Source organism: Elephas maximus, chromosome 1, assembly GCF_024166365.1.
Source record: "Elephas maximus indicus isolate mEleMax1 chromosome 1, mEleMax1 primary haplotype, whole genome shotgun sequence".
NCBI classification, from domain to species: domain Eukaryota; kingdom Metazoa; phylum Chordata; class Mammalia; order Proboscidea; family Elephantidae; genus Elephas; species Elephas maximus.
In genome coordinates, this window is record NC_064819.1 from 60,530,527 (window position 1) to 60,551,491 (window position 20,965).

General features: G+C 38.8%; 1 protein-coding gene across 2 annotated transcripts in view; it reads right to left on the reverse strand.

Annotated features, from left to right (window-relative positions):
* Positions 1-20,965, reverse strand: part of DTNBP1 (dystrobrevin binding protein 1) — a 183,982-nt gene that overhangs the window by 124,883 nt on the left and 38,134 nt on the right. For both annotated transcript variants that reach the window (XM_049884328.1, XM_049884337.1), the window contains exons 4-5: positions 9,320-9,380; positions 687-819 (exon numbers count right to left, since the gene is read on the reverse strand). In XM_049884328.1, the coding sequence (XP_049740285.1) occupies positions 687-819; positions 9,320-9,380 (194 nt within the window). The remainder of the gene's footprint in view (positions 1-686; positions 820-9,319; positions 9,381-20,965) is intronic.

Below are 20,965 nucleotides of genomic sequence, written 5' to 3' on the forward strand. Positions count from 1 at the left end.
GAAAATGGAACAATCTTCGTCAAGTGGATTCCGACTGACACCAAGTTAGCCACAATATTAAGATGTGGCAGTGTCAAACACAAAAGATAATTTTCTGAACATAAATCTAAGAAATAAAGAATATCAGCATAATCCATCGAAATTAAAATAAAAAATAAATTTCCACAAGGTATACATTTAACCATACTGGTTTCCTCATTTAATTGAATTTGTTCATCTGCCCTTAACAGTGTGTGGAGAAAGTAGCATACTGCAAGATATGAAGCTCTAAGCAGACACTGAATTTGAAAAGCAACAACAACTAAAAGTAAGAACATCCCACAGTCAGGACAAAGTCACCCTAGCCTTAGATTTTCTAAGTTCATGCTTTTAAACAAAGGGCGCTAATGCCAATAAAGACAACATCGAGTCACTTCAAGAATCAGCAAAACTGTGATTATGCTTCCCTGAGTTGAACTGAGGCAGAAAAAGCTATTGGTATATTTTAGAAATTATTTTCACACTTTAAATCGTTTTCTGCCTGATGCTCAGTCAATCCAAATATGAAATTAATTAGAACTCGCTTTTTTCCCAAAACTTCTGTTAAACAAGAATTTATCTACTTTATAAAGCTTGAAACTCTACAAGTCCCGCACAAATTATCTTCAATTCTAAAAGTAATGCCAAGATACGAATATAAAACTTACTCAGGTTTGCTGTCATGGATTCTAAATCTGCTATTAAACCTGGAAGTTGCTGGAGCTGTTCCTGTAATTCTATTAGGCTGGTCTTCTTTTTCTCCCAGTGTGCTGAAAGCATAACCACCTCGCTATCCACCAGCTGCAACACAGAAGAGAAATGGCAAAGCCAAACCAGATTTTAGGCACAAAGAAATGACGGTTAGCATGATGAGATTTAGTCAATGTTATCTTTAACAATCCCTCTACTGAGTATCGATGGCAGTACATGTTAGAGAAGACTGAGGTTGTTTTCTTTTTTAGAAAAGAACCAACTTGATATTTAATGCAGGAAACCTCAAATTATTGTTTGTGTAACTGCATTTTAACCCAGAGAAGAGAAAGTTCAGAAATGACCTTAAAAATCACTTCTAAGTATACCCTGTTTTTAAGTAAACCATGAATTTGAAAAGCCAAATCTAGAAAAAATAAAACAACTACCACTAACAACTGAGAAGGAAAAGGAAAACAAAAACAAACCCAAAACATAATTAGTGGGTAATTCTTTGCTTTACAGAAGAAATTCTGTTAAGAGAAAAGTCCCCTGATGCATTTAGAATATACTATGATTCCATTCACATTTAAACGAGAACACTTATTGCTTAAAGCAAGGTAAATGGTACTTGCATATAAAGGAATTATTGAGGCAACTGATCAATTCCATAAAGAGGAGAAAGGATTTAAGAAGGAATTTGGAGATAAAGAGTTTCTGATAGTAGGGTTGTTTGATACTAGGCCAGCCTAAGATAATTCTAACTTCTTTTCCTGAAGATTGTAAAGAAAATGACAGGCATCACTTTTTCCCAGACAATTTTGTTTTGGTTTTAACATGGTGAGTGGGGAACAGGCCTAGAACAAGGTTTGGAAAGAGCAAGGAGAGGTCATCTTCTGAAAAATCAACTACGGGGAAGAATTGTGAGATGCACCCATTTCTGTACAACAAAACTTAAAAATCGTGAAATTCATTACATAACAGAAGAAAATGCACTTGAATTTTATATATAAGTCACTGAGCTCAAAATTAAGTTATAAAAACAAAACAAAAAAAAAGATAATTTACACATCCCAAGATTAAGATTCTTCAAGAGTTGGGATCTGAGTACAACTGATTCTTACTGAATCCCACTAATATAAAAAACTTTAGAGGAATGAATGCATCAAAATGACACATTAAATTATTTGTACATAGTGCTAGGTTGTGTTTGTTCCACATTTTAATATTCTAGGAATTCACAATATTTGAAATAAGGGAACCATAAAATAAGCTACCATAATAAAGAGGTTAGAAAACAGCTTATCTCTGCATTCTCCCCCATGCTCAATACAGCTCTCCATTGCTTTTTACCCCAAACTGGTGGGATAACTATATCATCTCTCACATATAAGCCTCAGCTGAGCGGGGCAGGTGACAACAAGCTTGACTTGAGTTGCACTGCTCATTAATTTTGTGTATTTAGAAATGCCTACTGTCAACTGATCTTTATAAAGACTGTCTTAGTCATCTGGTGCTGCTGTAACAAATACCACAAGTAGATGGTTTTAACAGAGATTTATTCTCTCACAGTCTAGGAGGCTAGAAGTCCAAATTCAGGGTGCCAGTTCCAGCAGAAGGCTTTCTCTGTCGGCTCTGGAGGAAGGTCCTTGTCATCAATCTTCCCCTGGTCTAAGATGTTCCTGACGCAGGGACCCCAGGTCCACAGGATGCATTCCCTTCCTGGTTCTTCATTCTTGGTGGCATGAGGTCCCCGGCTTTCTGCTTGCTTCTTTTATATCTCAAAAGAGGTTGACTTAAAACAACCTAATCCTGTAGACTGAGTCCTGCCTCATTAACATAACCGCCTCTAATCCTGCCTTATTAACATCATAGAAGTAGGATTTACAACACACTGGAAAATCACATCAGATAACAAAATGGTGGACAATCACACAACACTGAGAATCATGGCCTGGCCAAGCCTACGCTTACTTCTGGGGGACACAATTCAATCCATGACATTCCACCCTTTGGCTCTCCAAAATTCACGTTCTTGCCCCATGTAAAACATATTCACCCCATATCATAGCAGAAGTCTTAATTCAATTCCAAATCCAAAATCCAAAAATTCCTCTTCATCTGTAAAATCTAGAATACAAATCATTTGCTTCCAAAGTACAATGGTAGAACAGGTACAAGGTAGATATTTCCATTACAAATTGGAGAAAGTGGAGGGAAAGAAGGGATAACAGGCCCTAAGCAAAAGTCAGCAGAACACATTGTATCAGCTCTCAAGGCTTGAAAATAATCCTCTGTTCTCTGAGACCATTTAGGCAATGGCCCTGCCCTTCCAGGCCCACCGGAAAGGCAATTTTGCTCCCTCAGATTTGGGTGGCCCCATTCTCGTAGTCCGTCTTAGTGGTGGACTCCACCCCCTTCGCCCCAGCAGGCCCTGTTCCTCTGTCCCTTGGGCATGGCAGTCCCAACCCCTCAGATCTGGGCAGTGGATCCGGCTCCATCCTGCTGGCACTTGTGAAAGGCAGCCCCACACTCCCGAATGGAGTTGGTTAAGATCTGACTCTTTGAAACCTAGTAGGCTGTGGCTCCACCCTTTGAAGCCCCAGAGATCCCGGCCCTACCCTTTGAGGCTGGAGTAGCTCTACTTCCTGTGTTCCTTGTCTCTTCAGCTTCGGCTTCCTTGGCTTCTCCGCCCCTCTGGCCTTTGGGCTGCCCCAGCATCTGCCCTGCCGGGCAGGTGTTCCAAAGCTCTGCACCTCCACCAGTAAGTATCCAGAGTCATCCCACTCCACCAGGAAGCCTCCTGCGCACAGGCACTCAGCTCTCTCGCTCTGTGCGTCAGCTCCAGCACTATCTGGCACTGGTCTCCTGGTTCTACACAATTCAATCCATGACAAAGACCTCTAAGAGTAGTTTAAAAAGTATTGAAGGGTGATAACTGATACAGCTGTGATGCAAAGCCTCTGTGTTTACAAAATTCATTTAAAATATTCAACAAGCTTCTACTGACCACCCACTATTTGCCAGGCACCATTTTAGGCACTGGACATACAACAGTAAAGCAGAAAAATAAATCCTGCCCTCCTGGGTGGTTACGTTCTGGTGTCAGGTCTCAAAAGTTCTCTGAGCTTGACAGAGCTGTCTTTAGGATAAATAGTATATTTTTGCTTGGTACATCGGTGTCTCTTTAAAGCAGTTTGTTCAATTTAATAATTCTGGTTAGCTAGGCTAATTATTTGAAACTTTATAATAAATAATTTTTAGCTATTAACCATTTCTTACTGAAACTTAAATTGCAAAATATTTAAATATTATGGAAGCAGACTGTGGGCCTTTCTTCCACGGTGCTGCTGGATGGGTTTGAACCACCAACTTTCAGGTTAATAGTTGAGTGCAAAACACTTGCACCACTCAGGGACCTAACTGTAGTCTGGGGTGATGAAAAAGTTTTAGAAATAGATACTTGTGATGGTTGTACAATATCATGAATATAATTAATGCCATTTAATTATACACATAAAAACGGTTAAAATGGCAAATTTCATGTTATATATATTTACCACAACTTAAAAAAACTATAGTCCAGTTCATGCCTTTCACAAATTTGAAAATTATATTCTGAATATAGGATATAAAAAAAAGGACTGTATAAAGAAAGAATATATCAAAATGCACTAAAATATCATTTCAATTTAAAAGAATGAGAGGTTGAATAAATTCTCAGAAATCATTATCAATAATTATGTAACAATACGAAAGCATTTTGCACACTTACCAGGTGCTGGGCCCTGTGCTAAGCAATTTTCATGTATCATCTCATCTAAACATCACAGCATTACCATCACCTCCATTTTACAGATGAGGAAATTGAGGCATAACGAAGCTAAGTCCCTTTCCATGTGCCACACTGGACCTATTCAATTCTAAGGAACCTGACACTTAAATCCACGCCCTTAAGCAATATTGTAGGGATTGTGCTATAGGGGCATATGAAAGGAAGAACAAAAGCAAAAAACTAGTAATAGAAAAGGGTTCTGAAAACTATACTGTTACCTGTTCATTATATGAAGTGTAATTTTATGCTTAATGGTAGGAAATTAGCTATCTTTAGGAGTCCAATTTTTCCACCTCCAAATCAAGAACTCTGAATAAACCCAGATTTAAAACCAGGAAATCAGTATCACAAGCTAGAAAAACTCACAGTGCTTCATTAAAAAATTCTTTCTGGTAGACACTGAAGTCAGAATAGCCAAGGAAAAGCAGGGACCACCTCTGATTTACAATATGACAGGACCTTACGACAGTTCAGGGTTGTTTTCTTCTTTTTGGGCGGGGGGCAGTATATTGTTTCATCTGATTTAGAAAGAACTTTCTGTGGTAAGGAGAGCAAGTGGTAATAAATCATTTCATTGACAAGAAAAGTAAGAGAGACTAGGTTGTTCGCCCAAGCTCAAAATGTACTTCTGTGGCCAGGACTTTTTTTTTTTTTTGGACTAGGAACTGGAATTTCCAACACTCAGTTTACTTTCCATTAGGCAGAGGAAATTCACCCTTGAACACAAATACAGTGAAACAGTTTAAGTCAACCAGCTTACACATCAAATTATTAAACAAAACTACGAATCTTAAGAGTTCAATTTGAAGACAAGCAAATATTTCCCAATAAAAGGAACTGAAAACAAACAATGGGAGTCTAACTGGAAAACTGCTTTCAAAGTCTAACCTCTAAATCATTATTAACAATATATTAATTTATATATGCTTGTGGGGGAAGGAAACCCTGGTGGCATAGGGGTTAAGAGCTATGGCTGCTAACCAAAAGGTCAGCAGTATGAATCCATCAGACGTTCCTTGGAAACCCTATGGGACAGTTTCTACTCTGACCTTTAGGGTTGCTTTGAGTCAGAATCAACTCGACGGCAACGGGTTTGGTTTTGGGTTTTTTTTGTGGGGAAAAATATTAAAGAATTTGTTTAGGAAAAAGTCAGACAATAGAGCTACTGCTGACCATAGCTGTTTGTTTTGGAAGATATCGCTCAGGGTTTTAAGATTTTACGGTAAATTTTAAAGTAGACAATTATAGTTTGTCAAACAAGATAATTATATTCTTGAATGAACAGTCCATAAGTATATTTGCCCCAGTAGGTTGAAGCTGTATGGATCGAGGCCACCAAAGGCACACACACACACAGCCTGACAAGACGAGCACATAGAGAGCACCATGCGTATCAGAGATATCCACCTTCAACATTCACATGTCTCAACAATACATCACAGCGGGCTTTCAAACACACTCTCATTTTTTGAGCTGGAGACTAAATTTCTGGAAAGGAACAGAGACATTTTAAATCCGATGTGGGTCTTCAAATAACCAAGTTTTTCAACTATAACAAAGAAAATTAACCTTAAAATCCCAAAATTGCATAAATCCACCAAAAGATTTTACAGGAAATTCTTTTCCCTATATATATATATATATATATATATCAAAAAAAAAACCACTTATATGTATATATATATAATTATGTAATGCTTCTTACATTCAAAACAATAATTTGAGTGAATGTTCCCGTACAGGACATAAAAAACCCAAACCAAACCCGTTGCTGTTGAGTCAATTCTGACTCATAGGACAGAGCTCAACTGCCCTATAAGGTTTCCAAGGATTGGTTGGCGCATTCGAACTGCCAACCTTTTGGTCAGCAACCACTCTCTTAACCACTGCACCACCAGGGCTCCTCTACAGGACATAGTCTTTATTTAGCCTTGTTTGTGGGATTCATCCATGTTGATATATGTAGATACAGTAGCTCAAAATTTTTCTCTGCTGTATGGCATTTGATTTTATGAATAATACCATAATTTACCTTGTAAATGGACTGTGGGACTATCTAAAGGTTGAACAAAGCCTGCTATAAACATTCTTGTACAAATCTCCTTGTGCACATACGTAAGAGTTTCACAAAAGCCCATTGCCGTCAAGTCGATTCCGACTCATAGCAACCCTACAGGACAGAGTAGAACTGACCCATACCATTCCCAAGTATCAGCTGGTGGACTCAAACTGCTCACTTTTTGGTTAGCAGCCAATCTCTTAACCACTGTGCCACGAAGCCTCCATATAAATATACAAACCCACTGCCGTCGAGTCAATTCTGACTCACAGCAACCCTACAGGACAGAGAAGAACTACCCCACAGGGTTTCCAAGGAGCGCCTGGCAGATTTGAACTGCTGACCTTTTGGTTAGCAGCCGCAGCACTTAACCACTACGCTACCAGGGTTTCCCACATATATATGCAGTCACTGTTTATTTAAATTTACCTGTATTTACCGTTTTATTTGCTCACTATTTCTTGCTACACATCAGGTCTATCTTCCAAAGTCATCTTTCTTCTTTCTGAAATACACTCTTCAGAACTTTCTTTATTGGGGGACCGTTGATAGAAAACTTTTTTAATCTAAAAATGTCTTACTTTTGCTCTCATTCTTAACAAGTTAGCGAACTCTGCTGTGAAGTTAGTTATAAACGATCTGTCTTTTCTATCTAGCTGTTTTAAGATCTCCTTGTCTTAGGTATTCTGTAGTTTCAATACGAGGTGCCTTGACATGAATTTATCATTTGCTTGTTGTTCTTTCTGAATCTAAAGATTTACGTATCTTATTTTTTAAAAAATTCTCAATCATTTATCTTTCCCTATGTTGTCTCTCCCTCATTTTCTCTTTCTAGAATGTTTATTATTAGGTTGAATCCTGTGAAACTGCAACTTTACAGATCGAAACTCGTCGGACATTAGCCATCTCGCTTGGTTAAATCTAAGCCCTTTCATACCTACCCTCCGCCTACTATCTCCTCTTTCATATTTTCTATTTTCTTGTCTCAGAGACGCTTTCTGGGTAATTTCTTTGGCTCTCCACTAATTCTTTCTTCAGTTGTATCTAAGCCCATTCTTTGAGTTATTAATTTCAGTGACCTTAAAAAATAATTTTTGATAGTGTCTTATTTCTTACTTGTCTTAATTCATCTTTTATACCTACAAACATTTTATATGTACCTATTGAGTGGTCCATATCCGACAGTGCAATATCCAAAGTCCTTTGTGGTCCTAAGCCTAATTTTTTTGGTTCTGGTGACTCATATTTTTCATGGTTTATTTCTTTGTGTATTCGATCATTTTTTTAAATTCCAAGTTCTTACGTGGTTGAATTAATCTCTGGGAATCCTAAGGGGCCTAGGTTGAGAAAAGTTTCATTCAAGGAGAATCTGTCTTTGTTCTGTTTGGTGTCAACGAACACAGTCATTTGTGGCCCTTTAATTTCTAATCACAGAGGTTCCCTGATTGTGCTGGAAGTACAAGTGAGAATCCCACACTCGGGTGAGGCCAAGACTATGTGACAAATTCAGAAAGGAGACCACATATATGCCGAGTTGTTATGAAAGACAGGTTTCCTTGTTGACAACTTTTGCCAGCAGGTAGTTTTTTGTCTTTTTTTTTCCTAGCTTAATCTTTCACTGGTGGTAAAGCTACTTCAAAGGTCCAAGAACATAATTTATGCAGGAGTCTCAGATTCAGTTCTTACAGGCAAAGTTTCCTACCCTCATAAATCTCCAAGCATCGTGTATTAATATTTTGCCCCAGCTTCCATTTTTCTAAACTACTCTCATTTCAGTTCCGTTTATTTGGGGGGGGGAAGGGGGGAACGGGCCTTTAGGGTTTCCTGTAATTTCTGTGAGATTAATAAATTAAAAAAAAAATTTTTTTTTTTAGATCTATCCAGCGTTAAAGTGTTTTACAGTTGCAGGGCTTTTCTAAGTATCTAGTCTGCCTTATTGCCAGAACCCTAAATCACCTCTTCTCAGTTAATTTGTAAGCAAAACACTGATGTCTAAATTTCATCATATGTATTCCCATGTTCTATATAACAATTGTAGTTTCACTAATTTAGGGCAATGGTAAAGAAAATCAGTCACAATGAATTAAAAGAATCACAAAAATGTTTTTACAAAGAAATAAAATATTCTATGGAAATTAACACCACAGAATATTTGACCTTGGCAAATAAAAGTTTAAGTACGTGTAACAATTATAAATCACTTTTATTCATTATATATACTATACGCAGTGCTTGAGAATATTTCATTCTAAGTGAACTGAAGATGACAACTGAACCGTTTGCTTGTTTCTGTATTTTTGTATTTATTTAAGCTAAGTAAACTATTTAGGCAAGTCGAGCAAAGTTTAGCTCTTACCCAAATAATAATGAATTCTTTAATAGTGGATGCAAAGAGATCGCATCTTACCATTTACATATACTGCAAAGTCATTAGACTCAAATTCATAAGCATTATAACCTGATGAACCAAATATTTACTCACCTGTAACCTTGGAATAAACTCTCTAAGCCTAACTAAACTAAATGAGATTACTTCACTGAGACATTATTAAAATGTGCTTTTATTCAGTGAGTTTCATCACTGACTACTAAATTCAATTTTAGATGCCCTGCAAAACATTTTAATACAGTTTATAAATTTCATTTTTTAAAAACTAGCTATTAAACAAGTAAATAATGAAATTTTCCCACAGGTATAATATTAGGATACTGTTTACCTCTCCGGCATGTGCACATTCCTTGGCTCTTCTGTGAAGTGCAGCCCATGTATCTTCATATCTAAGAAAAGCAAAAATAATTCAAAATGTATACCATACATTAAATAAAAAAATACAGAGGACTTCTGGGAAGATGGCGACATAAGCAGGTCTAAGATCCTGACCTTCCCACATAAGCATCAAGAAAAGTATCTAGAAATCTGAACTTTACCCAGTAAGTGGGCGAATGAAGGCATCAATGAGCCACAAACTGTAACAAGATGAGGGAGAATTTTAAATGGTAGGAAAATCTTTTTCTACTTCCCCACCCCTCCCCACCAGTCACAGCACACATGGCTGCGGTGGAGCCCCAGCCAACCCACGGTACTCCTGTGCATGAAGAAGGGCCCCGGACCTCTGCTCTAAAGTAAATAAGACAGATTTTACTGGTGGACTGTTTACTGTACCTGTTCTGACTGGTCTGGGAGTGGCCTCTAGGGCAGAAACTTCAGTCTGGCCTAAATCAGAGCTCCCATGGGGCAAGTAAGGGAGCAATGAGCAAAGACTGAAGGCTGTGCCCACCTGAGAGTTTCTCATTCAGAAAGAAGGGCCCCTCATCTCTAGCTCTAAGTGAATAGGACAGGTTATGCTGGTGGACAGATCAGTGTATCTGCTCTGATTGGTCTGGGAGCTGCCTGAAGGACTGAAACCTTGGTATGGCCTGAATCAGAGCTCTCACAGGACAGGGAGGGAGTGCCGAGCAAAGACCAAAGGCTGTGCCTGCCTAAGAGATTTTTGCAGAAATTGGCGCTTTTGAAAGCACTGTGTATATGGTGGAACTGAGAAAGCTAACACATTGTAATATTCTAATGCCTCGGCTTCAACGAAAAATGAGGCACACAAAGAAACTGGAAATGATGGTCCATGAAAACAAAACAGAAGAAGGCAAAATAAGAGAAATTATCTCTATGAAAGCCCAGCTAATGGACCAATAAGAAAAATTTGAAACAAAAATATTAAACATGCTCAGAGAACTAAAGGAAGATATGGACAAAAAACTAAAAGAAATTAGGAAAATGATGCCGTAACAGGAACATAAATAGAGACAGACACTATAAAAAAGAAACCAAACCAAAAGACTAGTGATGAAAGATAAATAAGTGAAATGAAAAACTCACTGTAAGAACTGAATAGTAGGTTTGAGCTTGCAGAAGAAATAGTCAGTGAACTAGAGGACAAGGCAGCAGAAATTATTGAGCCCGAAGTGCAACAAGATAAAAGGATCAAGGCAACTGAGCATAGCCTAATGGAACTGTGTAACACCATCAAGTGAACTAACATCTGACTCATGGTAATTTCAAGGAGAAGGGAGAAAGGGACAGAAGAATATTTGATGAAGCAATGACAGAAAACTTTCCAAATATGACAAAGGACATGAATCTATAAATCCAAGAAGCTCAATGAATTTCAAGTAGGATAAACCCAAAAAGATCCACACCAAGACACATTATAATCAAGCTCTAAAAAACTAAAGATAAAGAAAGAGTCCTGAAAACATCAAGAGAGAAGAGAATTGTCACATACAAGGATCCTCAATAAGATTATATGACAATTTCCCCTCAGAAACCTTGGAGGCCAGAAGGCAGTGGAATGCCATATTTACCATGCTGAAAGAAAAGCAGTGTTACCCAAAAAATTTTTTCCTGCAAAACTGTCCTTCATGAATGAAGATGAAGTTAAGAAATTCGCATATAAACAAAAGCTGAAGGAGTCTGTTACTGTTAAGGAAATGGTAAAGCAGTCTATTGCACAGCCTTCTGACCCTTACCTGGGTACCTCAACAGAAGCTTTAGGCCCAGGGCATTACAGAACAGAGGCTGGGAACTGAGATGCTCTTCCCCGCTCTCCCAGTATCTTCTCCTTATCAGGGAAACTTCCTCCCTGTTCTGGGTACACAGAAAACTCTCTCTCTGTTCTGCTTATGTGTGTGCATCACATGGCATCTTACCAACGCTTATCTGTTCCTAAACCCAAAAACCAAGCCTGATTCCAACTCACAGTGACCCTATAGGACAGAACAGGACTGCCCCATAGGGTTTTCCAAGGAGCAGCTGGTAGATTCGAACTGCTCTTAACCACTGCACCACCAGGGGCCCTGGTAAGGAGGGATGTGTGCAGACCATGAGCACTGTGTTAGCTGTGGGGAGTGACCTGCTGGTGCCTACTAATGAAGCTGACCTTGCTCTGTCTCTTCTGCATGTGAGTAAAGCATTATTCCATCTGCTGTGTATAAATCATCTTTCTTGGTGACTCGGACCTTGGCTCAACAGTTTGGCCCAGTAAGTAGGCGCAACTAGGCCTGCGCTACAAAAGAGGCTAATAGGAGTCCTTAGGATGGAACATAAAGAACATTCGACAGCAACTCAGAGCCATACATAAAAAAAAAGATCTTCATTAAAGGTAATTTCATGGGCAAGTATAAGGGCCAATTTGGTAATCCTAGTTACTATGTTCTGCATGCTTTTTAATCACAAATGCATAAAAAGTTTAAGTATAAATTTATGTTACTGAGCACATGAAGTTTAAAGATGTTAACTGGCGATAACAACATAAATGGGGTGGAGGGGAGTGGTACAGTGACAGAGTTTTCATATTTACTAAAGTTAGTATCAATTTAAACCAGGTTGTTGCAGACTAAAATGGCGTAGTACAGTGAATTACTTACTATGGCCCTTCTAGCTATAGTCTTTGTCACTTCCACCAAATGAATGGGTGGGATTATGTAAATGGAGCACTTGTGGCCCACCAAAGGGATTGGATAGCTTGTTAATAATGTAAATAAGGTCCATGGCACCCTTGTGGGGGTGGGACCATACAAATAAGGTATACAGAATCCTAACGAGGAAATTGGTCAGTTTGGCATCCCCCTAAGCTTAAAAGGAGATACAGAGAGAATGAGAGAGAGGGAACTGTAAAATGGAAGGTAGTGAAAGATGGTGGCAAAGCAGTAGTAAGTCTGATAGTAGCATCAGATGGCAGGAACCAAGAAACCAGCAGCAGACAGCGCAGTGAGTTTGCCAATGGAGTAAGAAAGCTGAGTGCCTTCGGGCAGGAGGCTTGCTGGTGAAATGCGGCACCTCCAGGCACTACTGGCAGAGCTAAAGAGCTTTGTAACACTTATCCGAGCAGAATAGAGGCTGTGTCAATGGCCAGAGAGATGCCCACCTGCAGGCATGGCTGAGAAGAGGCTCTCCTGATTAAAGTATATCCTGGATTGTATGCCCATAACTGTGAGTATGGTCTGTGAGTTCTTTGTGGCTCACTGCAATGAATTGTTGAACCCAGCAGAGAAGTAGCGAGTGCCTTGGGAGGGACAACTGGTGTCAGAATTGGTTAAAAGGTTGGAAGTTAGAGGCATGTTGGACCTCTGACTCCAAGCAATCAGCCTTGGGCTGTTGATCTTGATCTTTCTTCCCCCTTATGAAGTTAGAGGAAGTCAGATACCCTGCCATGTCATTTCTACAGCTGGCATCAGGGGCGAGATTTGTTGCTATGGCTCCAGACTCACGGGAGCATGGGGAAGTGGCATGGGAAATAAAACTTTTCATTCTTGGGTTCTTGGGTGGTTACGTTAGTTATTTTTATCTCTAATGGCTGAAAAGAAAGGTTTTATACTGCAGCTGAGGGAAGAAAAGCTGCATCTGGAACGCCTTGGGGCAAAAGCCAGACTGGTAACTGATAGGGAGCCAGGGTCTTTTGGCTTACCCAGCTAGAGACCCAAAGCCATAGGCATATGAGTGGGAAGATATTTAAGGTGTAGAGAAGAGAAAATAAAACTGGAATGTTTTTAAAAGGGTTATGTGTTTATTTGAATGTACTATGGATACTGAATGTTTCTCCAGACCTACATGTATGATGGAAATGAATATTGGGTATTATTATAGATTACAGAGAGCAAGTAGCTCCACCTTCAGCCAACACTTGATTGAATATGCTAAAAGGGGAGCTAGGATTTTCCCAAAAGAAAAACAGGCTGTTAGTTTGAATGCAGTAGCCCTGTGTATAGACTATAGTGGACTTAGGTAAAAAATCTGAGCCCCACCCAGAAAATTTGCATTTGAAAAGACACATAGACCTACCCAGAACTGGTGTGAGAACAGGAAAATTACATTTGAAGGAAGGGCCTGCAGGGAAAAAATGATTGTTTGCTTTTTGAATTCTGAGCAAGAGGTTTGCCTTTGGATTCATTGAGGCAGGAAAAGTCAGTCAGTAACCATCAGAAGAACCTTCTTTTTAGGACGGGAAGTTAAAGGAAGCTGGTGAGTAGACAGCCTGGTATGCCTGCTTGTGGTGACCACCTGGTCCACTCAATGAGTGGAACTGGGGGAGGTGCAGCAATGAAGAGACAGGCTGAGTTTGGACATGTTCCATTGGCACCTGTTGACCTAGCCCACAGGGCTAGGGATATGACAGGGAGAGGTGGGCTTGTTGGTTTGACATGCAGGGAGTTGTGTGGACTCCTGAGCCTACGGGTGGTGCCTGTCGACCTAGCCCATAAGGGCTAGGGATGAGAAAAGGCTGGGTGGTCTGAAGTGCAGGGAGGTGTGTGGACTCCTGAGCCTATGGGTAGTGCCTGTTGACCTAGCCCACAGGGGCTAGGGATGAGAAAGGGCTGGCTGGTCTGAAGTACAGGGAGGTGCGTGGACTCCTGAGCCCACAGTGCAGCGAATTACTTAATATGGTCCTTCCAACCACAGTCTTCGTAGCTACCACCAAATGACTGGGTGGACTTTGCAAATGAGGCACCTGTGGCCCACCAAGGGGATTGGACATGGCATCCTTGTGGGAGTGGGACCATGCAAATAAGGGGCCCTAATGACAGAAAAAAAAAAAAAAATGACAGAATTAGTCAGTTTTGCCATCCTGCGAGACTTAAAGGGAGACATGGAGAGAGGGAGGAGCTGTAACACAGAAGGCAGTGAGAGATGGCAGCTCAGCAGTAATAAGAGCAATAGCGGCAAAGATGGCAGGACCAGGAGACTGGAGCGAGACGGCTGTGATGGGGCTTGGTGACCCATGGAGCTAAGAGAAGGCCCCCAGCAGGGCCCAGCACCAGCAAGGCCCCCAGCAGGGCCCAGTATCGGAGGACAAGAAGAGGCTGTCCCAATTGAGGAACTGGATCCTGAGTTGCTTCTGTTACTTCTGAGTTGTTCCGGATCCCAAGTTGTACCCTGTTACTTCCCTAATAAACCACTTAACTGTAACTACAGATCATGAGTTCTGTGAGACGTTGCAGCGAATCAGGGAATCCAAAGAGAGGAGGGAGAGTACTGAGGGGAAGAGGAGTAGTTGATGTTAGAGACGATGGAGTGGGACAGCTGTGTGGAAAAGTTGGGCATTTGGGACATCTTTAACCTCCACCTCAATGGAACCAGCTTTGTGCTGATCCTTATAAAACAAATTACTCATTTACATGTTAAATGCAATTCTCACTGTAACCACAATTAAAAATATCTAAAAATGATACACAAAAGAAGAAAAAAAAATCAGCTAAACGTAAATGTTAGTTGTATTGCAGGAAATGAGGGACAAAAAAGATCTAAGTTACACACAAAAAACCAAAAACAAAATGGAAAAAGTCAGTCCATCCTTATCGGTAATGACCTTAAATATAAACGGATTAAACAGGTCAATCAAAAGACAGGGAGTGGCAAAATGGATTAAAAAGCATGATCCATTTGTATGCTGCCTATAAAAGACACGTCTTAGTCCCAAAGACACAAAGAAGATGAAAGTGAAAGAATGGAAAAATATACATATTCCACGCAAATACTAACTAAAAGACAGGTGAGGTGGCTATGTTAGTATCAGGCAAATAAAGTCTATTATAAGAAGAAAGAAGGATGTTATATAATGACAAAACAGTTAGTTCACCAAGATGTAACAGTTATAAATATATATGTAATATCAGAGCCCCAAAATGTATGCAGCAAACACTGACAGAATTGAAGAGGGAACAGACAATTCTGTAATAGTTGGAGACTTCAATAATACACCACTTTCAGTCTAGAAAGATCAGTAGAGAAGTAAAGGATTTGAACAATGCTTATACCCCAACTAGGCCTAACAGACATAGCACAAAAGCACAATCCACATTCTTCTCCAATGCACATGAATCATTATCTAGGACAGACCATATGCTAGGCCACAAAGCAAGTCACAATGAGTTTAAAAAGACTGAAATCATCTTCCTCAACCACAGTGGATAAAACTAAAAATTAACAACAAAAGAAAAACTGGAAAATACACAAATATGTAGAAATTAAACAACACATTATTAAATAACCAATAGTTATAAGGGAGAAATCAGAAAATACTTAGAGTCAAACGAAAAAGCACAGCATACCAAAACTTACAGTATAAACTAAAGGCAGTACTCAGGGGGAAATTTATAGCAATAAATGCCTACATTAAAAAAGAAGAAAAGATCTCAAACCAACCAATTGCCTTGCTTTACAAGTTGAAAAACTAGAAAAAGAGCAAACTACCAAATGTAGTTTCTCGTTTCCCTTTGGCCCTCATTTCCCCCATTACTGCTACCAAAGCTACCAGAAAGAAGGAACGAGCAAAGATCAGAACAGAAATAAATGAAATAAAAACAGAAAAACAATAGATTCAATGAAACCAGAAGATCCCTGAAAGCCTTAACTAGACCAACAAAAAAAGAGAAAGATACAAAAAATGAAAATCAGAAATTAAAATGGGAGCATTAAAACTAATCCAAGAGAAATAAAAAAAGTTCCTAAGAGAATACTATTAACAACTGTACACCAACAAATTAGATAACTTAGATGAAATAAACAAATTCCTAGAAATACGTACACCACCTACATCGACTCAAGAAGAAACAAAAGATCTCCAAGACCCATAGCAACTGAAGAGATTGAATCAGTAATCAAAAACCCTCCAACAAAAGAAAAGTCCTGGACTAGATGACTTCACTGGGGAGTTCTACCAAACATTTATAAAAGAAGTGACACCAATCCTTCTCAAACTTTTCAAAAAAAATAGAAAAGGAGGGAATACTTCCTAACTCATTCTGTAAAGCTAACTTTACTCTGATACCAATGCCAGACAAAGACACCACAAGAAAAGAAAACTAGAGACCAATATCCCTCATAAATATACATGCAAAAACCCTCAACAAAATCCTAGCAAACTGAATCCCACTGTATATTAAAAAGATTATATACACAATGATCAAGTGGGATTTATCCCAGAAATGCAAAGAGTGGTTCAACATAAAATCAATGTAATTATACCACATTTAATAGAAAAAGGAAAAGAACTACATGATCATCTTAATCAATCCAGAAAAGGCATTTAACAAAATACCACTCTTTCATGATAAAAGCACTCAACAAACCAGGAATAGAAGGAAATTCCTTAGTACAATAAAGGGCATTTATGAAAAACCCATAGCTAATGTCATACTCAATGGAGAAAGACTGAGAGCTTTCTTAAGATCAGGAACAAGATACCTCTCTCACCACTGCTATCTAATATTGTACTGGAAGTCCTAGCCAGAGCAATTAGGAAGAAAATGAAAGAAAAGTTATGGGGAGAAGTAAAGCCATCTCTTTTCACAGATGACAAGATCCTATATATAGAAACCCCCAAAGAATCCACAAGAAAGCTACTAGAGCTAATACATGAATTCAGCAAAGTGGCAGGGTACAAAGTCAACACACAAAAATCAACTGAGTCTCTATATTGCAGCAATGAGCAATCTGAAAAGGAAGTTAAAGAATAAAATCTCTAGGAATAAATTTAACCAGAGTGGTAAAAGAGTTATACACCGAAAACTATAAAACATTGCTGAAATAAATTTAAAAAGGCCTAAATAAATGGAAAAATATTTTGTGTCCATGGATTGGAGGACTTCATATATTGTTAAGATGTCAATAATACCTAAAGCAATCTATAGATTCAAAGCAATTGCCACCAATATTCCAACAGCTTTCTTTGCAGAAATGGAAAAGTCAATCCTTAAAGTGGAATTGCAAGGGGCCCCAATTAGGCAAAGCAATCTTTAAAAAAAAACAAAGTAGGAGGATTCACAATCTCAAACACATTGTAAATCTACAGTATTCAAAACAGTCTGGTCTTAGTATAATGACAGAAATAGAGACCAATGGAATAGAAGTGACAGTCCAGAAATAAACCCATACATCTATGGTCAACTGATTTCTGACAAGAGTGCTAAATCCATTCAATGGGGAAAGAATAGCCTTTTCAAAAAATGATGCTGGGACAACTGGGTTTTCACATGGGAAAGAATGACACTAGACCCATACTCACACCATAGACAAAAGTAAACTCAAAATGGATGAACAGCCTAAACATAAGAATTAAATCATAAAACTCTCAGAAGAACTCTTAGAAGAAAACATAGGGGTAATGCTTTGGGACCTAGTTTGTAACAATGGATTCTAAAATATGACATCAAAGCACAAGCAACAAAAGACAATATAAATAAACTGGATTTCATCAAAATTAAAAAAATTTGTGCAAAGGACTTTATCAACAAAGTGAAGAAACAATCTACAGAATGGGAGAAAATATTTGGGAACCATATATCTATTAAGGGTTTAATATCCAGAATATATAAAGTATTCCTATGATTTACCACAAACAGCTCAGTCAAAAAAATGGGCACATGACTCGAGTAGACATTTCACCAAAGAAGATACACAAATGACCAGACAGCACATAAAAAGATGCTCAATGTCTGTCATTGCTGTTGTTAGGTGCCATCGAACTGGTTCTGACTGATAGCGACCCTATGTACAACAGAACAAAACATTGCCTGGTCCTGTGTCATCTGTGCAATCGTTATGCTTGAGTCCATTGCTGCTGTCACAGTGTCAATCCATTTCATTGAGGGCCTTTCTCTTTTTCGCTGACCCTCCAGTTTACCAAGGATGATGTCCTTCTCCAGGGACTGATCCCTCCTGATAACATGTCCAAATTACATGAGATGAAGTGTCAACATCCTCCCTTCTAAGGAGCATTCTAGCTGTACTTCTTCTAAGACAGATTTGCTCGTTCTTTTGGCAGTCCATGGTATATTCAATATTCTCTGTCAACACAATTCAAACGCATCATTTCTTCTTCAGTCTTCTTTATTCAATGTCATTAGTGAAATGCAAATCAAAATCACAATGAGACACCACTTTACCCCTAAGAGGGTGGTTATAATCAGAAAAATGGGAACCAAGTTTTGATGAGGATGTGGAAAAACTGGAACCCTCATCCACTGAGGGTGGGAATGGTGCAGCCACTAGGAAAAACATTTTGGTGGTTCCTCAAAAAGTTAAATGTAGGTTACTATATAACCCAGCAATTTCACTCCTAGATATATACCCAAAAGAAATGAGAGCAGAAATGCACCACTAGTCACAACAGCCAAAAAGGTAGAAACAATCTAAATGTCTATTAACAGATGAATGAATAAACAAAATGTGGTACATACATAAAATGGAATACAGCCAGATGCTCATTAGAAGCGAGGATGGCGAGACTTTGTCTCACATACTTTAGACACGTTATCAGGAGGGACCAGTCCCTGGAGAAGGACATCATGCTTGGTAGGGTAGACAGTCAGAGAAAAAGAGGAGGGCCTCAACAAGATGGAGTGACACAGCTGCTTCAACAAAGGGCTCAAGCATAACAACGACTGTGAGGATGGTGTAGGACCAGGCAGTGTTTCGTTCTGTTGTACACAGGGTCACTATGAGTCGGAACCGACTAGACGGCACCTGACAACAACAACGACAAAGAGAAATAAAGTTCTGATATGTGCTACAACATGGATGGACCCTGAAAATATTATGCTGAGTGAAATAAATCAGTCACAAAATGACAAATATTGTATGATCCCATGTATATGAAATACCTAGATTAGGCAAATATATAGAGACCAAAGTTTATTACTGGTAACCAAAGGTGGGAGGGAGGGGGACAGGGAATGTTATTCCTTCAGGGGCCCGAGTTTCTGTTACGGGTGACGGTAAATTTGGAAACGGATAGTGGTGATGGTTGTACAACATGATGAATGTAATTAATGTCACTAAATTGTAAATGTAAAAAAATGTTGAAATGGCAAATGTTTGGTAATATACATTTTTACTAAAATTCAAACAAAATACTATCCAGAGATGAATCTGGAGCATCTTGTGGTGCCAGAAATTCAGAAAAAGCTAAAAAAAATAATGATAATAATAATGGGAATGTGTCAAAAGGACACAGGAGGCAACCTGAAGGGGTTTCCAATGGTCAAATCTAGGAAAATCTGAGCAACAAAATAAATACTGGTAGTAAGGGATTATAACTCAATAAAACAAATATCCAAGACTCCCAACTGATATAAATGATTGAATACATAAATAAATGGAGAGAAGAGAAAACTCTTCCTTACAGTGGAATTCTACTTAGTAAATATAGAAGTAATGACTGAAACTCTCTTCATCATTTGGTAAAGAGAATGGTAACCTGCTTCAGGCAGGAATCCTAATGAATTGTAAAATTCAATCTTAAGTATCTCCTCACAGGATACTAATTAAAAAGGGAAAAGCAGGCGAAACCCGGCAGACACTTTAACCAAGTTGTCAAAATTAACATCAATGACAATGAGACACAGCAACAACACGTGCCTCCTGATATGATGCACTGGGAAGGGCACAACATTACTCTTCTAGTATTCATGCCCAAAAGGCACTAATCTGAATTTAATCATGAGAAAATACCGGGTAAACCCAGATTGAAAGACATTCTGAAAAACAACTGGTCAATACTCTCCAAAGTGCCAAAATTGTGGAAGACAAGGGAGGAACTCAAAGGAGACTAAGGAGATATGACAACTGTTATGGCCCGAATTGTACCCCCCAAAAATATTTGTTATAAATCCTAACTCCTAATCCCATTTGGGAATAGGGTTTCATTATGTTAATGAGGCCATATCAGTGTAGGGTGTGTTTTAAACCTACTTACTTGTGAGATATAAAAAGAGATTTAGGCACAGAAGCAAGGGAGCTAGAATGGGGGGAAAGGCAGACGCCACAAGGGGATTTCCAAGGAATGCCAAGAAGAACGCTACAGAAACTGAGACAAGGATTTTCCCCCAGAGTGGACAGAGAGAGCCTTTTCCCAGAGCTAGCACCCTGAACTCGAACTTCTCGCCTCCTAAACTGTGAGAAAATATATTTCTATTCATTAAACAACCCATTCATGATATTTTCATTACAGCAACACTAGATAACTAAGACAATAACTAAACGCCAAGTGTGACTCTGGGTTGGATCCTGGTCCAGAAAAGAGACATTGGTGAGACAACTGATTAAATCTGAACAAGGTCTTTGAATGAGGTTTCAAATTTGATTAATTAAAGGTACTTATCAAATTTTCTAGTTTGACAATTGTACTATGGTTATGTAAAATACTAATATTAAGGAAACTGGAATTCCTTGTTCTATTTTTGCTACTTTTTTGTGTCTGAAATTATTTTGAAAAGTTAAAAAATAAACTTTCTGAACTATTATTCATACAGTTGCTGATGTAAAACATGATTTCCTGTCTTATAGAATAATCCTAACTATCCAACTGAAA